An 18866-nucleotide genomic window follows, 5' to 3' on the forward strand; every position below is an offset into this window, starting at 1 on the left:
CTCAGCTTGTATTATAACTGTTCAGAGTTCTGAAAAATGCCCTGACAACAACAAGGAAGTTAAAAACAGTTTAAAAGTTCCCTCTCTCTTGCTTGAATGAGCGAGGTGAGTAAAATATGGAATCATTGCTTGGCGTCTTTGAGATGAGGAAAATATTGAATCGTTTCTTGATGTCTTAGTTCCGTTCTTTTAAAAAAAAATCTCCCAGCTTTAAGGAGCAGCAAAAACCTGCAACTTGAGGGTTAATGCTCTTCTCTTTTTCTCCCTCTTCTTTCTGCCAAGTTCAAAAGTTCACAAAGAGCCTGTCAACCAACAGGAAAGCAACTCAGAAATGAAAAGGAAAAGCGAAAGGAAGCTCAGCGGAGGGCTCCGGAGAAGAAACGGAAAAAAATTGAGGAGAAAAATTCAAAATGAGCAACGCCGACCTAAGTGAGCAAGAGAGAATCCTGCAGGAATTCCATGCTGGAAGAGTTTTCCTTTCAGGAAACAAGGAATGGCTGGTGGGGAAGAATTTCTTCGTCGTGAAATCCACGGTGGAGAGGATTGTGAAATGGGCTTATGAGTCCAGCACTGGCTTGTATCCCTCGGACCCCGTTCCGGTGGGCAGCTACAATGAAGGGCTGCACCTTCAAATGGAGGGCGCTTCCAACGACTTTGACTTCCTCATCCCAATACGGTATAACTCCAAGTTGGCGCTCCGGAGCAGTATCGTCCCCATTAATTCCTCCAGCCGCCCCACCCACCGGCTCCCTACCTACATCTTCCGCAACAAGGGAATCCGTGATCTTCCTGACAAAGGGCTGCCGGTTTTTTGCCAGGGCACCAAAATGTTTGTGGATATTGAGGACCTTGCAGAGACAGATGTGAAGATTTATTGTAATAAGCCAAAATCAAAGTTGGAGGAAGATGAGGAAGAGGATGATGACCCTGCTTCTTATAAGTTAGAAATGTGCGAGGTAGGTATCAATAGGATGGGCGGGGTGGGGAGGTGGCTCTCCCTAGTGCTGAAATCTGAAATCTGGGACATGTTTGCTGGGTAAAAGATCTTTTTCTAGGCGGGGGAGAAAAAGTTTTCTTTTTTCTTTTTTTTACTAGGAGAGTCTCAGCCATCATAATCTGGATCCAGAGCGAATCCTGAAGGACTTTCATCAGTACGTAGGGATCGCCTTGAATCCAGGTGCCCCATTTCAGAAAAATTAACCAGTGCAATGGAAATCCAGTGCAGGAATGGACAACTCTGTTGACCAGACACTGTTAAAATAAGAGAATGTTGTGAACGCTTAAAAAAAAAAAAAAGGAGTGCGCCTTGCAGATTCACAAAATTAATTTTTCTTGGTGATAAGGAAGGTCTGTGGAGCAAAGGTCCCCAGTCCCCGAGCCGTGCCCCCCACTACTCAGCCATGAGTTTGGAACCAGGCCACGGAAGTGGCAGGCGAGTGAATACACATGTACATCTCCACTTGTGCAAGCAGCAGGCGGGCGTGTGCGCATGCACTCCATTCCCTCTCCCCCTCACACACCAGTCTGCAAAGCCGGTGTGTGAGGGGGAACATTCAGGCTGCCCCTGAAAAGTGTTCGGAGACTACAATTGGTCCAGAATGCAGCCGCACGAGCGATACTGGGTGTACCGAGATAAAGCCATGTTACACCCATCCTCCACGAGCTGCACTGGCTCCCGATTGGTCTCCGAACACGCTTCAAGGTGCTGGTTATCACATTTAAAGCCCTACATGGCCTAGGACCTGGATATCTATGAGACCATCTTCTGCCACATACCTCCCAGCGTCCGATAAGATCACACAGGATGGGCCTTTTCCGGGTGCCGTCGACTAGACAATGTTGTCTGGCGGCTCCTCGGGGGAGGGCCTTCTCTGTAGCTGCCCTGGCCCTATGGAATGATCTACCCCCAGAGATCCGGACCCTCCCCACTCTCTCGGCCTTCCGAAAGTCCAGTGACGTGCGGTGACGGTTACCGTTGGTGAGGCAAGACTGCAGCAGCGGCGAGAAGCAACGTCCCCGGCACTGTGTCCGACAGGCGTCTCGCATTTATGGCGGACATAAATGCGAGACACCTGTCAGACACAGTGGCGGTGGTGTTGCTTCTCGCCACCGTCGCGCTCCACCGCCTTGCCCCCCGCCTCCTCCGATGAACAATCCTGCAGCCAGCCCACCCACCCCTCGCCCGACCTGCTCCCTGCCTGGACTCACCGGTCTTCTTCTTCTCCTCCTCCTCCTCCTCCTCCTCCTCCTCCTCCTCCTCCTCCTCCTCCTCCTCCTCCTCCTCCTCGTCCCTGCTCGGTGCTGGGCTGGCTGCAGGCCGGGGCATCAGGATTGTATGTATGAGGAGACATGGGGGCAAGGCGGTGGAGCGCGACGGCGGCGAGAAGCATTTCAGATGGAGCCGGGACACCCAGAAGGCAAGCCGGAACTTCAGCATGCCTTTAAGCGCCGGCTTGCCTTCCGGGTGTCCTGGCTCCATCTGAAATGCTTCTCGCCGCCGTCGCGTTCCACCGCCTTGCCCCCCCCCCCGCCTCCTCATACGAACAATCCTGCTGCCCCAGCCTGCAGCCAGCCCACCCACCCCCGCCTGGACTCACCGCTCTCCTCCTCCTCCTCCTGCCCGCTCGGTGCTGGGCTTTAAAGGGGTCTCCCCTCCCCAGCCAGCCAGCCCACCCAGCCAATTCCTCCCCCCACCACCACTGTGTCCAACAGGCCAGGTGTCTCGCGTTTATGGCGGACATAAATGCGAGACGCCTGGCCTGTTGAAACACAGCGGCGAGAACGTCCCTGCCTCCTCCGACCCCACCGCTGTGAAGAAAGAAAAAAAACACACACACACAAACCTCACAATAAAAAATTAAATTTTTTATTAAATTACAAATTACAAATTAAATTACAATAAATTTGAACACCCCCCTCCCTCCGTCTGATCCACCTTTTCCAGCTGTGGAAACTCTCTCAACTCTCCTCTTGTCCAGCCAACGTAAGCGTGCTAACGTAAGCTCTTAAGGCATGATTCACTGCTCCCCGATCAGGAGGTGGGAGAATCAGTGCCTCTTTTGCATATGAAAGTGTTCGCTTGTTGACTCCGCCTTAACTTTTAAAAGGCGAACAATTCCTTAGGCAAAAGAGGCTCCGAGTTCTCTCGCCTCCTCCCATAGTTAACACTGAGAGCAGACACCAAGCCACTGTGACTTTGAATCTGGTAGCAACTACTCTGGCTTTAATTATTTTTTAAAAATTATTTAAAATTCTTTCTTTTCCTCAGGAGACTGGTGAGGCCCCGCCTCCCCTGCCTCTAGTGACTGCACGTCCCTGCGAAAGTCTATTAAGACCTGGCTATTCCGACAGGCCTGGTGCTGTTGACCTCTTGATTGAGGTCCAGCCCCACTAAGGTTGAGTGCGTGTTGTGTCTTTCTAACTTGTCTTGTCTCTTTATTTTAAATTTTTTAGTATTCTTTTAAATTGATTTTATGTAAGCCGCCCGGAGTCCTTCAGGATTGGGCGGCATATAAATTTATCAAACATTAACATTAACATTGCCATAGGGCCTTCGTCCAGTACATTTACTATTTATTTATTAAAATGTATATGGTCACCCATGTAAGTCACCCACTCTGGGTGGCTTAGAGAAAATTAAACCCCAATACAAAACCCAACAAAACCCCTCACACCAAGGTGGAAATCCAGCAAGTTCTGACAGATTCTAGAGAACCGGTAGTGGAAATTTTGAGTAGCCCGGAGAACCGCCAAATGCCACCTCTGGCTGGCCCCAGTGTGTGGTGGGAATAGAGATTTTGCAGTATCCTTCCCCTGACATACCCACCAAGCCACTCCCACCAAGCCACACCAAGCCCACCAAGCCACGCCCACAGAACCGGTAGTAAAAAAATTGAATTTCACCACTTCCCCTCACCCCCTGGTGACAACAAGGAAACAATTCTTGATGGGGCTCCACATCACCTTGGAGATTCCCAGTCCCAATGGCAAAACTGCCTTCAGGGCCTTTCAAAAGAGTCTCAAGGTGGGGGCCAATCTTAGTTCTGCAGAGATAGTGTTCCATAGGGACGGAGCCACCACAGAGAAGGCCCTTCTTATTGGTCCCCCCCCTAGATCAGAGGTGAAATTCAGCAGGTTCTGAAAGGTTCTGGAGAACCAGTAACAGAAATTTTGAGTAGTTTGGCGAACCGGCAAATACCACCTCTGGCTGGCCCCAGAGTGGGGAGGGAATGGGGATTTTGCTGTATCCTTCCCCTGATATACCCATTGAGCCACGCCCACAGAATCAGTAGTAAAAAAAATTAAATGTCACCCCACATGGAATTCCTTAATAGAGAGGGCCCATAAAATCTCTCATTTCCCTTCTCTGATGGGCCGGGTAAATGTAACTGGGAAAAGATGGCCTTTCTTTTCAAGATAACCAGACTTGAAAACTAACACTACACTATCAACCCTCAGTATTCAACGATTTGTCATCCAGATACATTTTTGTGAATAAATATGATGGCGGAAACTTGCATTGTGCAATTTACCAAGCATCCTATTTGCCTTTTAAATGAAATGTAGAAAAGTAAAGCCAGATGTGACCTACTTCATTTATATTTTCATTAAGGCCAATCCAAATAGAGGAAAGTATGCAGGCCAGATGTTTCAAAAATGTTGTTTGTGAGTAAAATTTAGGGACTCCTAGCCAGGCAAGAGCTTTTAGAGATTTTTAGTGCATGAATAGTCACGTCTTTTCCAAACCTGCCAACTTTACCCTCAAAATAATAGCTACCATTGTTAGACTCCACTGCTCAATTCCCAACAACTCTGAGGTAGAAATGTATAGGCTTCTCGCTACAGTTAGTCCTCAACTTACAACCACAATTGGGACGAGAATTTCCATTGCAAATCAACATGGATGTTAAGTGAGTCGTGTCCAACTGTGCCTTTTTTGGCACAGTTATTAAGCAAATTAATGATGTTGTTATGTAAATGGTGTCATTAAATGAATCCAGCAGCCCTGATTGACTGCCTGTTGGAAGCTGCTGGGAAGGTCACAAATGGCAATCACATGGAAGGGACTTTGGAGGTCTTCTAATCCAGCCCTCTGCTCAAGCAGGAGAACCTATGCCACTTCAGATAAGTGACTGTCTAGACCCATGATGGCTAACATATGGCATGCGTGCCAGAGGTGGCATGCAGAGCCCTCTCTGTGGGCACACATGCCATTGCTAGCTGCTCTTCTCGGTTCCTGCGTGGATGTCTTCACAGGCACCAGAGTGCCAATGAACAGCCTGAAAACAGCCCGAGAAATGTCCAAAATGTCCCAGGCTGTTTTTAAGCTGTTTTCCAAGCTTTTTTCAGGCCATTTTCTGGGCTAAAAATGGTCTGAAAACAGTCCGAAAAACGGCCAAAAAACAAGCATGTGCATGCTAGCCAGCTGGCTTTTGGGTTTCCAATGTTTTGGTGCACACGCATGCATGCACGTTCTGGTCTGGGCACTCAGTACCAAAAAGGTTTGCCATCAAGACTCATCTTAAAAACATCCAGTGATGGAGCGCCCATGATTTCTGAAGGCAAGCTGTTCCACTGGTTAATTGTCCTCACTGTTAGAAAGTTTCCCCTTAATTCCAGGTTGCTTCTCTCTTTGATTAGTTTCCAACCATTGTTTCTTGCCCTGCCCTCTGGTGCTTTGGAGAGTAATTTGACCCCCTCCTCTTTGTGGCAGCCCCTCAAATACTGGAATACTGCTATCATGTCACCCCATAGTCCTTCTTTGCTTTAGGCTTCTAGCCAAACTGAAATCTTGCAGCCATTCTTCATATGGTTTAATCTCCAGGCCTTTGATCATCTTAGTTGCTCTTCTCTGCACTTTTTCTAAAGTCTCAACCTCTTTTTTGTGGTATGGTGACCAAAATTGGTTGCCGTACTTCAGGTGTGGTCTTATCAAGGTTTTATAAAGTGGTACTAATGCTTCGCATGATCTTGATTCTGTGCCTCTGTTTAATGTAACCATGGGGATTCTGCAATAGTTTTTAAGTTCTGAAGGCTGGTTGCAGGTCATTTTTTTTTAGTTCTGTTACAACTTCAGCTGTTAAATGAATGGTTGTATGTGGAGGACTATCTGTATATCAAAATGCCATAGAAATTTGCGTCTACTATTCTCTTTGACTTTTTCCTATTTCTCTTTCCCATCTCCCCAGAGTACACTCACCCTCGACAAAATGGTAAGTCCATATTTTTCTATTGGGAGAACATTCTGAGGGATTGGATTGGGCTTCAGTGGTCCTATTGCTGGTTTATTGGGTTTTGATAAACAAAAGCAGCGATTACAGAATATAAAACCATAAAACTGGACCGCATTCCTTAAATTTATACTGGATTCCTCTTCAACTTTTAGATCCTGTTTTCAAACTTCGAATGTTGCCTTCCCGAGTCCCCAGAATACCTAACAACATAAGAGGTAAATTGATTTTTTTTCACTGCCCTTTTTTTCCCCAAATAGGAAACATTCATCATTAGCAGATGCACCTTTGTTATCCTTTGAGTTGCCCTTCTATAAAAATTAACTGACCCTAGATTAACAAATTTATTAGAAACCCCGCCTGTCAAGAAATTAGCTTCTCAGGAATGTCCCAAAGGTGCTTTTTCAAAAGGCAAATTGACTTTCTTTGTTTTTCCTTGAAAACGTTTCACTTCTCATCCAAGAAGCTTCTTCAGTTCTGACAGGTAGAGAAGGGAAAGATTAAAATCCTTGCAGTCATCTGGTTATTAACATTCTCTCTGAGAATACTTGAGCTAACTTGGAGGTTTATCTGTGCCCTTCAAGTGGCCTCACCAACTCTCAAGAGTGAGTGTTAACAACCAAATGACTGCAAGGAATATAAATCCTTCCATTCCCTACCATTCCATCAGAACTGAAGAAGCTTCTTGGATGAGAAGTGAAATATTTTCAAGGAAAAACAAAAAAAAATGTTTTCCATTGCCTATTGAAAAAGCATCTTTGGCACAACCATGACCTGAATGACTGAGAACCTCCATAGATTTTTTCAGGAATGAATGAGATGATGATTAGAGACAGATTATTTGAATGGATCTAGTGCCTTTTGGCCTTTTTTTGTCTTTGAATTTCAAGTGTGTTCTATTCCATTCCCATTGTTGGTGTCTTTATATTATTTCATTTTTAATTCAAATGAGGGGCCTTGAATTACGTGATTTTGCTACTTGCATTTGAGCCACTCTAGAAGTAGAAGTACATTTAAATAGGTCCACAAAAAAAAAATAGGGGAAATATGTACTTATGCACAAATACAGGTGGAACTCAAAAAATTAGAATACCGTGCAAAAGTTCATTTATTTAAGTAATGCAACTTAAAAGGTGAAACTAACAGATGAGATAAGACTCATTACATGCAAAGCAAGATAGTTCAAGCCGTGATTTGTCATAATTGTGATGATTATGGCTTACAGCTCATGAAAACCCCAAATCCACCATCTCAGAAAATTAGAATATTACATGCAATCAATAAAAGAAGGATTGTACATAAAACAATATCGGACCTCTGAAAAGTATAAGAATGTATATGTACTCAGTACTTGGTTTGGGCCCCTTTTGTATCAATTACTGCCTCAATGCGGCATGGCATGGAAGTTATCAGCCTGTGGCACTGCTGAGTTGTTATGGAAGACCAGGATGCTTCAATAGCGGCCTTCACCTCTTCTGCATTGTTAGGTCTCATGTCTCTCATCTTTCTCTTGGTAATGCCCCATAGATTCTCTATGAGGTTCAGGTCAAGCGAGTTTGCTGGCCAATCAAGCACAGTAATCCCACGGTCATTGAACCAGGTTTTGGTGCTTTTGGCAGTGTGGGCAGCTGGAAAATGAAGTCAGCATCCCCATAAAGCTTGTCTGCGGAAGGAAGCATGAAGTGCTCCAAAATCTCCTGGTAGATGGCTGCGTTGATCCTGGTCTTAATGAAGTTCAGTGGTCCAAAGTCCTCTTTTCTGATGGGAGCAACTTTTGCATCTCATTTGGAAACCAAGGACCCAGAGTATGGAGGAAAAATGGAGAGGCCAATCAAGCACAGTAATCCCACAGTCATTGAACCAGGTTTTAGTGCTCTTGGCAAAAGTTGCTCTCATGGGGATGCAGACTTCATTTTCCAGCTGCCCATACTGCCAAAAGCACCAAAACCTGATTCAATAACCGTAGATGAGCACACTGGGAACAGGCTCTCTCTGTTTCTTTGCCTTGCTGAGGTCCGATTCTGGAGGCTCCAGAAGCAGCAGATAACTCCCAGATGGCCCTGGTCCCCTCTCTGCCTCCGACACCGAGCCCTCGTCTGAGCCTTCCCCAGGCTCCAGAATGGGCCCATGTTCCTTCCCAACCTCCTCACTGTCTGACTCTACTGCCAGCTCCACAGGCTGCCAGAGGACTACAACAGAAGGAATGAAGGAAATTATATACCTAGGTGCATTCATTCATATGAATGAAATCTTTTTTTTCATTCATATGTACAAACATGCATACATATATATGTCATAATTATATGCAAATACAGTTTGTATAAGGGTATGATATTTGCATAACATTTGTATATTATAATTTTTGAAAAACTGGATAGTGTACTAGTTAGAGCTCCCTTTCATGTGGCAGACCAGGGTTCAAATCCCAGATGGTACCTACCTTACCAGTAGTGGTCCTTGGGCAAAGACCCCCCAACAGTTTGCCTGTCTTGCTTCAACATATGAGAGTGACGTGTGTGTGTGTGTGTGTGTGCGCGTGTGTGCGCTTCCTATTTAGTTAAGCTTTTAGAGCTGCTAAACTAGTTTTTACTAGTTTTATTTTCCCCATTATGCAATGCAGTACAAATAGACCTCAACTTACAATTTGTTTAGTGACTGTTTGACATTACAATGGCACTGAACAAGGGTAACTTATGACCAGCTTTAAACATTTATGACCATTGCACCATCCGCATGATGTGATAAAAATTCAGGTGATTTGACAACTGGCATGAATTTATGACTAGGGTTGCAGCATCCGGGGGTCAGTGATCTCCATTTGCAATCTTCCCAACAAGCAAAGTCAATGGGGAAAGTTGGATTAATTTAATGACTACTTAACTGCCTTGGCAAAAAACCCAAATAGATTATAAAATTGGGCAAGTCTCACTTAACTGCCTCACTTAGAAATGGACATTCTGATCCCAACTTTGGTCGTAAGTTGAAGACTTCCTGTATTTACAATTCAGGGCTGTGCATTGCTTTGGGAAATAATACCATGGATCTGCTTTCCTCCGATACATTTCTAGAGAACATCCAATTAAAGACCTTGGATTTAAGTGGTCCAGCCATCCAATTGGTTTTCAAGGAAGGGAATGAAACTATCCTGGTGAAGCTGGTGCCGGCCATTCAGAAGGCAATAGAGTTCTCCAACGAATGGATGAGGGAAGATCTCACCCACCTTTCTGACTGGTGGGACGGTGACCTCACCAATGAAAAGAAGAGCTTCCTCCGGAAGGTCCAAGCCCTTAAGGAAGTGGGGCTAGAGCTCATCCCAAAGGGGGGATTCTGGAGGTAAAAAAACCCCTACTCATTTGGTGTGTGGTCAAGGCTGAGGCAGTGCAGCAGGACATGGCTTTAAGCCAGTGGTGGGATCCAAATAATTTAACAGCTAGTTCTCTGCCCTAATGACCAGCTGGTAGGTGTGGCTCGGTGGTCTTGTGACTGGGTGGGCATGGCCCAGTGGTGGGTTTCAAATTTTTTTAGAACCTCTTCTGTAGGTATGGCCTGCTTTGTGGGAGTGGCTTGCTGGCCATAGACTGGGTGGGAGTGGCTTGGCAGTCATGTGACTGGGTGGTGTGGCCAACTTGTAAATTGTGGTGAAACTCACTTAACAACGCTCTTGCTTAGCAACCAAAATGTTGGCTCAGAAACTCTGGCATTTGAAGTACGCAAGTCTTAAAGCTGTCAAGTTACAAGACCCTTCCACCCCTAATCTTTTAGGAAAGAAAACCCCAGGGGTGTTCAACTTGACAGCTTTAAGACTTGTGGACTTTAACTCCCAGAATTCCTCCTCTCACTCTTTATCTTGATGATGTAGGGACTGGCGGGGGGGAGGGAGCTGGAACCGGATTTAAATGGCACTGTAGATTTGTGGAACCTCTTCTATAGAAGAGGTTAGAACTGGCAGGAACCCACCCTTGGCATGGCCAACTCAATGTCACTCACGTTGATAGGCGCTTCGCCTTAGCTGTTACAATGTAATAAGGGTTAACCGGAGAGGCAGTTTCTGTAAGCAGGGCAATAAAGATTAGGCTAGAAATAACACCAGAATGTTTCCTTCCTGCCTTCCTTACAGGATTAGTCTTGTAAAGTAGGAAAAACCAAAAGGAGATTTCTTCCAACAACCGGTTCTCCGAACTGCTTAGAAAGTTAACAACCTGTTCTCCCGAATAGATGTGAACTGGCTGAATCCCACCACAGCTTATACTTCAGTATTTCTCAACTTTGGCTACTTGAAGACAGGTGGACTTCAACTCCCAGAATTCCCCAGCCAGCATGTCTTGACTCCACCCATCTTCAAATGGGCAGGGTTGAGAAACACTGGACTTGTTGCTCACAATTCACATCATATCCAGGTGACCCATCTACTTTGAGCAATTCTAAACCAAAGACGCTTCCTAATGCACAGAAATACTAATCTAGCACTTCTTCGGAACTCTTTAAAGCAGCTGCATCTTTTCCCAGACTATGGATAAGTCTAGAGTCCATTGTTTTCACTTTGTCTGCCAAGGTTAAGAAGGTAGGTGAGCTGCAAACTTAAGATACACAGGGAGGACACCTGAGCTGGATATATGGTTCTAAAGCTCCTGTTTGAAGAACTGTAACCATATTCCTAACCACGATTTTCCCTCGGAACCAGGCTGTCTTTCAGCTGTGCTGAGGAGCTGATCCTTAAAGAAGTCGACGCTGATGGAGGGCAGAGACGGGCAGCTTTACGACTGCTCAAGTTTGTTAACCAGACTAGATGGACCCCGGAGTACGGCAAAATCTTGACTTCCTACCATCTTAAGGTGAATCTTCTGAACTAACTGTGCACTAGGCCAGGTTAACCTCCACCTCATCCTCATGAAGATACATTGAAACTCCCCATATGCAGGTAGTCCTCATTTTATGACCACAATTTCCATTGCTAAGCAAGACACTTGTTAAGTCAATCATGCCTGATTTTATGATCTTTATTGCCAAGTTTTTAAAGCGAATCTCTGCCATTGTTAAGCGGATCACACGGTGATTATGTGAATCTGAGTTCCCCCACTGATATTTGGAAGCCAGCTGGGAAGGTCACAGTGTTTTTTTCAGTGCTGTTATAACTTTGGTCTTTAAGGGAATGGGTAAGTTAAGGAGTACTTATTGCTCTTGCATAAATGTACATGCAGACTCACTTTTACCCCACATGGGAGCATGTTAAATTGGTAGCAATAAAAACACCTCCCTTCTGCCGTCTCCTTTCCCTCTGCTGCCGTGGTGTGTATGTTATAGAGAGCTTTGCGTGATTTAATCCAGATAGCATCAATTACTGACTTCTACTTTCATAAAATCTCAGCTGCCCTCGCATATAACCACCGCCCAAATTCCTCCCTTCTTACCTCTTCTTGACGTAAACCTAGGAGTGAGATGATTGACCCAACCCAAGGAAGTCATGAGGTCTGAACCTCCAAAGTCAACCTAAGAATGGTTCTGTTGCCTTTCCTCTCCTGCAGACCCTTTTGCTGTGGAGCTGTGAGATCCATCCCCGCAAAGAGGCCTGGGAGACTTTGCTGTCCTCTCTAAAGACCCTCCTGGGGCTGCTGAAACACACCCTCATCCAGAAACGCCTCCCTCACTACTTCCTGAAGCCTCTCAATCTCTTCAACAAACGTTACAATACCAGTAACGACATCTACTGGCCCTTGTCCTTGGAGACCCTCGCCCACGAGGTTTCAGCCATGCTGGCAGATGCCACAACCTATCTTGTCCTTGGCCACGAATCCCCAGGCTGCTCGGTCAACCAGGACTATGAAGAGAAAACTGCAGCTCTCCAGGAGTTTAAAGAAAGACATCAGGAAGAACTGGAAGAGTTGAAGAGAATGGAAGATGAACATATGTATGAGGAAGTGGAAACTACTGAAGAATAAACCGTGCTGAGCTTTCTAAAATTGTTTTATACTGCCATAAAATCTAGCTTTGTTCCCAGGCCCGTGATTAATTATTTTGAGGGTTTGGATGGAATATTTGATTTAGTTTGTGTTGTTTTTAGATCATTTTACTCCAGGTTGTCAATGTGATTTTAACGTTTAATCTCGTTTTATGATATATATATATATATTTTTTTTGGAAGGAAGAGATTGTATGCTACCTAATGTCCACTGGAGTTGGTCAGCTCTAATGATTTGAAATAATAAATAACTTTTCCTTCATCTCAAAAAGATCACTTTAATTGCTTGGATAAAATTTGCTCCAAAGTCCATTTCTTCCAGCACCTTAAACATAAAGGCGCCTTCTCTGCATTTACAAAAATTAAGGCAGTCTGTTTCTATTGTAAGTATTCAATAATGTTTAAGATAGTCCTCACATTATCTCTTAGCTGTCTTTTCAGCAGAAAGCCTGCTTGGTCTTCATGTAGGGGCCCAGACTTACTTCCCGTCCTAGAATGAGTGTTAAGGATTGCCTGCTGGATGGTGCGGGAGCTGTGGGAGGGGTTGTGGGGTCTACGGTAGCGGGGGAGGGCCGGAGCATTATGGTCACTATGGGGAGGGGCAGGTATGACGGGAACTTCAGGGCTGGCCATTACCGGGGAAGGAGGGTTCGCTACATCACAGAGATCCCTCCTTCCGGCCCTGTTAGTTCCACTCCAGGGCCAGGTGGCGAGAATTGTCAGGGCCCTGGTCTCAGGCTGTTGTTGCTAAATGCCAGATCTGTGGTTCACAAAGCTCCCCTTGTCCGGGACCTAATTTTAGACGAGGGGGCAGACCTGGCATGTATTACTGAGACCTGGCTGGGCCCAGAGGGAGGAGTCCCCCTCACTGAAATGTGCCCAGAAGGTTTTCAGGTGCTTCATCAGCCGCGATCCCAGAAAAGTGGTGGAGGAGTGGCTGTCATCGTCCGAAGGTCTTTAGTTCCTCATAGGATCCCTGCTCCGGAGTTTGTCGGGTGTGAGTCCCTGTTGATGAAGCTGGACCTTGGTGGTCAAGTGGGTCTGTTGCTAACGTACCTACCTCCCAACAGCGTTGCAACAGCCCTCCCCTCGCTCCTCGAGACAGTAGCCGAGTTGGCGGTGGAGTTCCCCAGGCTTATGGTTCTGGGGGATTTCAACCTGCCTACACTTGGTGAACGCTCTGATGGGGCGCAGGAGTTCATGGCTTCCATGACAGCCATGGACTTGACCCAAGTAATTCGAGGTTCGACTCATTCAGCGGGTCACACACTTGACCTTGTATTTCTGTCGGAGCAGTGGAGATGTGATCTAGAGTTGAAGGGCATTAAAACCTTGCCCTTGTCATGGTCTGATCACTTCCTGCTGAGGCTTGACTTTCGGAGGCCAATCCCCCACTTTAGGGAGGAGGAACCGATTAGGTGGTTCCGCCCCAGGCGCCTGATGGACCCAATGGGGTTTCAGATGGCGCTTGGAGAAATACCTGACACTATCGTCCACAATCCGGTGGAGTCCTTAGTCACTGCTTGGAATATAGCGGCGGCGGGGGCTCTAAACCGGATTGCGCCTTTGCGACCTCTCCGAGGCGGCGGATCCAGGAGGGCTCCTTGGTTCACCGAGGAACTCCGGGAGATGAAACGCCAAAAGAGACACCTAGAGCGCCGCTGGAGGGCCAGTAAATCTGAGTCAGACCGAGCACTGATAAGAGCCTTTATTAGAGCCTATCTCGTGGCAATACGGGCGGCGAAATGTTCGCATTTTGCCGCCCTTATTGCATCCGCCGAATCGCGCCCAGCCGCCTTGTTTAGAATAACCCGCTCCCTCTTGAAAGGGAGGGATGCGGGTGACCCTCTACAGGGTAGAGCTGAGGAATTTGTTCAGTATTTGATGGATAAAGTCGCTCGGATTCGGACAGAGCTGGACTCCAATTGCACGATACCAGCCGAGGTACCAGGGGAGGGTCTTGAGCATGCTTTATGGATTGAGTTTCAACGGGCTTCTCCTGATGAAGTGGACAAGGCCATGGGAGCGGTGAGTGCCTCCACTTGTATACTGGACCCGTGTCCCTCCTGGTTGGTCTCGACCAGCAGGGAGGTGACACGCGGCTGGATCCAGACGATTGTGAACACCTCTCTCCGGGAGGGAATCTTCCCACCCCTCCTAAAGGATGCGGTGGTGAGACCCCTCCTGAAGAAATCGTCTTTGGACCCAGCCATTTTGAGCAACTATCGTCCAGTCTCCAACCTTCCCTTTGTAGGGAAGGTTGTTGAGAAAGTGGTGGCCTCGCAACTCCGACGGTCCTTGGATGAAGCCGATTATCTAGACTCTTTTCAGTCTGGTTTCAGGCCTGGTTACAGCACGGAAACTGCTTTGATTGATGATCTCTGGCGGGCCAGGGATAGGGGTCACCCCTCTTTCCTTGTGCTTCTTGACCTCTCAGCGGCCTTCGATACCATCGACCATGGTATCCTTCTGCGACGGTTGTGAGAGGTGGGGGTGGGAGGCACCGTTTTGCGGTGGTTCTCCTCCTACCTCTCGGACAGGTCGCAGTCGGTGTTGGTCGGAGGGCAGAGATCGACCCCAAGGCCCCTCAAGTATGGGGTGCCGCAGGGTTCGGTCCTGTCCCCCCTCCTATTTAACATCTACATGAAGCCACTGGGTGAGATCATACACCGGCACGGGATTAAGTATCACCAATATGCAGACGATACGCAGCTGTATCTGTCTGCCCTGTGCCAACTCAGCGAAGCAGTAGAAGTGATGTGCCAGTGCCTGGAGGCTGTTAGAGTCTGGATGGGAGCAAACAAGTTGGCACTCAATCCAGACAAGACCGAGTGGCTTCTGATGTTCCCTCCCAAAGATTGTCCAACTGTTCCATCTCTCAGGCTGGGGGGCGAAATTATACGCCCCTCAGAGAGGGTTCGCAATTTGGGAGTCCTCCTGGACTCACAGCTGACTCTAGAACACCATCTGTCGGCTGTGACCAGGGGGACCTTTGCCCAGGTTCCCCTGGTGCACCAATTGCGACCCTACCTGGATCGGGAGGCCCTTCAGACAGTCACTCACACCCTCGTGAGTCAAGACTGGATTATTGTAATGCGCTCTACATGGGGCTGCCCTTGAAGAGTGTTCGAAGACTCCAATTAGTCCAGAATGCAGCCGCGCGAGCGATTGTGGGTGCACCAAGGTACACCCACGTTACACCTATCCTCCGCAAGCTGCACTGGCTACCTATTAGTCTCCGAATCCACTTCTAGGTGCTGGTCGCCACCTATAAAGCCCTACATGGCATCGGACCTGGGTACCTGAGAGACCGCCTCCTGCTGATTACCTCTCTCAGACCAATTAGATCGCACAGGTTGGGTCTCTTTCGGATTCCATCTGCCAGCCAATGTCGGCTGGCAACTCCCCGGGGGAGAGCCTTCTCTGTTGCAGCTCCGGCCCTCTGGAACGAGCTCCCTGTTGAGATCCGGATCCTTACTACCCTCCCGGCCTTCCGCAAAGCCACCAAGTCCCGGCTGTTCCAGCAGGCTGGGGGGAGCTGAGAAGCATCTACCTCCATAGAAATTGTGAATGTTGGTTTTGTTTTTAATATGTTGTCTTTGTCTTGTTCCCCACTTTCCCTTGTCTTTTGTGAGCCACCCGGAGTCCTTCGGGAGTGGGCGGCATACAAGACAAATAAATAAATAAATAAATAAATAAATAAATAAATAAATAAATAAATAAATAAATAAATAAATAAATAAATAAATAAATAAATAAATAAATGTATATAAACCTGCAAAATCTTGTTTAATCTTTCTGCCAGAAGAGCAGCAAAGAGTTTGTAATCTTTATTTAATAATGAGATTGGTCTATAGTTCTGTCTTTGTAACATCTTGACCCTCCTTTGGGAGCAACACAATATTTGGCTTCTTTCCATGTCTGGGGTATATTTCCCCACTCTAGTATATCATTCATTGTGTCCTTTAGTGGTTCATACATACCTCTCAGCAATCTCCACACTTCATACAAAAAGTTTAGACTCTGGAAGCCAAATCTATTAAGTCAGGTAATAATATAAAATCCACTGAAATGCTTAAGCCAAAAATTACAAAAATAGTTTCAGAAATAGTTTCCACATGTTTTAGTTTCAGATTGTATCAGGCTTCTTTTTCCGTCTTGGCTATCTCAGCTCCTCCCTCTCGCCATTTTAATTGCATTGCACATGTGTGCATAGTGCACATCAAACGCATGTGTGCAGCACTTATACGAGCAAACCAGCAGTAGTGTCTGCCAGAACCCACACCTGTTACAGCGCACTTTATGATTTTAGAAATTTTTGGAAGGCCAAGTTCGCTGAATTGCATATTTAAACCCAGCATTTTTGAATCAAGCAAAGTGAGCCCTTTTTCAAGTTTTATTTTTCAAGCTCAGGGTTTTTTTTTTCTTATTTATTCCTACACAGCCATCCTTTCTTGCTAAGAAATTGTGATGCAGAGGCAGGGTGTGTTTTATTGCTGCCACCAGCAATAAAAGAGCAGAAAAAGCATCTGGGTGTGATATGTGTTGTTGAGCATTGGCTGCTTTTTTTGTCAAAAAATTTATTAGGTTATAAAATAAGATACAAAATACAAAAGAAAATAGGAAGACAGTGAGGTGAAAGGGGAGAAGGAGAAGTGGGGGGGGGGGTGGAGAATTAATTTCCGACTCCCTCTATTGCAGTAAAATAAATCATTAACATCAGACCACAACTTTTTGTTTTTCCTAAGTAATATAAATACTAACTATATTGCCGCTCTGATAGCGTCCGCTGAGTCATGCCCTGCTGCCTTGTTTAGGGTGACCCGCTCCCTCCTAAATGGGAGGGTTGCGGATAACCCCTTACAAGGTAGAGCAGAGGAATATGTCCAGTTCCTCGCGGACAAAGTTGCTCGGCTTCGGATGGACCTGGACTCCAATTGCACAGAGCCAGCCGGGGTACCGGGGGAAGGTCTTGAACGACATCTCTGGACTGACTTTCAACCTGTTGCTCCTGATGAAGTGGACAAGGCCATGGGAGCGGTGAGTGCTGCCACATGTATACTGGACCCGTGCCCCTCCTGGCTGGTCGCGAACAGCAAGGAGGTGACGCGGAGCTGGATCCAGGCGATGGTGAATGCCTCTCTTCGGGAGGGCTTCTTCCCACCGGCATTGAAGACAGCGGTGGTGAGACCCCTCCTGAAGAAGCCATGGCTGGATCCATCCAGTCTACCGTCCAGTCTCCAATCTCCCCTTTATTGGGAAGGTTGTTGAGAAAGTGGTAGCCTCTCAACTCCGACGGTCCTTGGATGAAGCCGATTATCTGGACTCTTTTCAGTCTGGATTCAGGCCTGGCTACAGCACGGAAACCGCTTTGGTCGCACTGACCGATGATCTCTGGAGAGCCAGGGATGGAGGTCATCCCTCCATCCTAGTGCTTCTCGATCTCTCAGCAGCCTTCGATACCATCGACCATGGTATCCTTCTGCAACGGTTACGAGAGGTGGGGATGGGAGGCACCGTTTTTCGTTGGTTCTCCTCCTACCTCTCGGACAGGTCGCAGTCGGTGTTGGTCGGGGGGGCAGAGGTCGACCCCTAGGCCCCTGAAATATGGGGTCCCTCAGGGTTCGGTCCTATCCCCCCTCCTGTTTAACATCTACATGAAGCCGCTGGGGGAGATCATTCGACAGCACAGGATAAAATATCATCAATACGCGGACGATACCCAGTTGTATCTGTCCGCCCCGTGCCAACTCAGTGAAGCGGTTGACGTGATGTGCCAGTGCCTGGAGGCTGTCAGGGTCTGGATGGAGGTTAACAAGCTTGCGCTCAATCCAGACAAGACCGAGTGGCTGTTGTGTTTCCCTCCCAAAAATTTGGTTAGTATTCCATCATTCAGGCTGGGGGGTGAAATTTTACACCCCTCAGACAGGGCTCGCAATTTGGGAGTCCTCCTGGACCCACAGCTGACCTTAGAACATCATTTGTCGGCTGTGACCAGGGGGGCATTTGCCCAGGTCTGCCTGGTGCACCAGATGCGTCCCTACCTGAACCGGGAGGCACTCGCAACAGTCACTCATGCCCTCGTGACCTCAAGACTGGACTACTGCAATGCGCTCTACATGGGGCAGCCCTTGAAGAGCATTCGGAGACTTCAACTCATCCAGAATGCAGCCGCGTGAGCGATCGTGGGTGCACCTCAGTACATCCACATTACACCTATCCTCCGCTAGCTGCACTGGCTACTGATCGGTCTCCGGATACACTTCAAGGTGCTAGTTGTCACTTATAAAGCCCTTCATGGTATTGGACCTGGGTACTTGAGAGACCGCCTGCTGCCAATTACCTCCCAAAGACCCATTAGATCACACAGGGTTGGCCTCCTCCGGGTTCCGTCTACTAGCCAATGCCATCTGGCTACCACCTGGGGGAGGGCCTTCTCTGTGGCAGCTCCGGCCCTTCGGAACGAACTCCCCACAGAGATTCGGACCCTCACCTCTCTCCAGGCCTTCCGAAAAGCCGTTAAAACCTGGCTGTGTCGGCAGGCCTGGGGTTGATGAGTTCCCTTCCCCTCTCGATCTGTGTGGCTGTTGCCTATTTTTAAATGCTTGTATTGTGCTTTTGTGTTTCCCTTTCCCCCTTGGGTTGTTCGCCGCCCTGAGTCCCGCAGGCAATAGGGCGGC

The 18866-nt window shown here is 47.3% G+C and overlaps 1 protein-coding gene across 1 annotated transcript; it reads left to right on the forward strand.

Moving 5' to 3' along the window:
- Nucleotides 1-319: 319 nt before the first annotated feature.
- Nucleotides 320-12438, forward strand: LOC116520364. Its single transcript, XM_032234526.1, has 7 exons — nucleotides 320-956; nucleotides 1096-1177; nucleotides 6189-6212; nucleotides 6386-6448; nucleotides 9299-9563; nucleotides 10912-11062; nucleotides 11753-12438. The coding sequence occupies exons 1-7, from the start codon at nucleotides 411-413 to the stop codon at nucleotides 12164-12166; spliced, it is 1545 nt and encodes a 514-aa protein (XP_032090417.1). The 5' UTR covers nucleotides 320-410; the 3' UTR covers nucleotides 12167-12438.
- Nucleotides 12439-18866: the final 6428 nt, after the last annotated feature.

This window comes from Thamnophis elegans, chromosome Z (genome assembly GCF_009769535.1).
Source record: "Thamnophis elegans isolate rThaEle1 chromosome Z, rThaEle1.pri, whole genome shotgun sequence".
Classification (NCBI taxonomy): Eukaryota; Metazoa; Chordata; class Lepidosauria; order Squamata; family Colubridae; genus Thamnophis; species Thamnophis elegans.

Excerpts from the sequence above, each read along its gene's own strand:
- LOC116520364 (XM_032234526.1), top strand. The coding sequence starts at position 411 with ATGAGCAACGCCGACCTAAGTGAGCAAGAGAGAATCCTGCAGGAATTC. Across the intron at positions 1,178-6,188 it reads AGGGATCGCCTTGAATCCAG|AGTACACTCACCCTCGACAA; the intron begins GTGCCCCATTTC and ends CCATCTCCCCAG. Across the intron at positions 6,213-6,385 it reads CACTCACCCTCGACAAAATG|ATCCTGTTTTCAAACTTCGA; the intron begins GTAAGTCCATAT and ends TTCAACTTTTAG.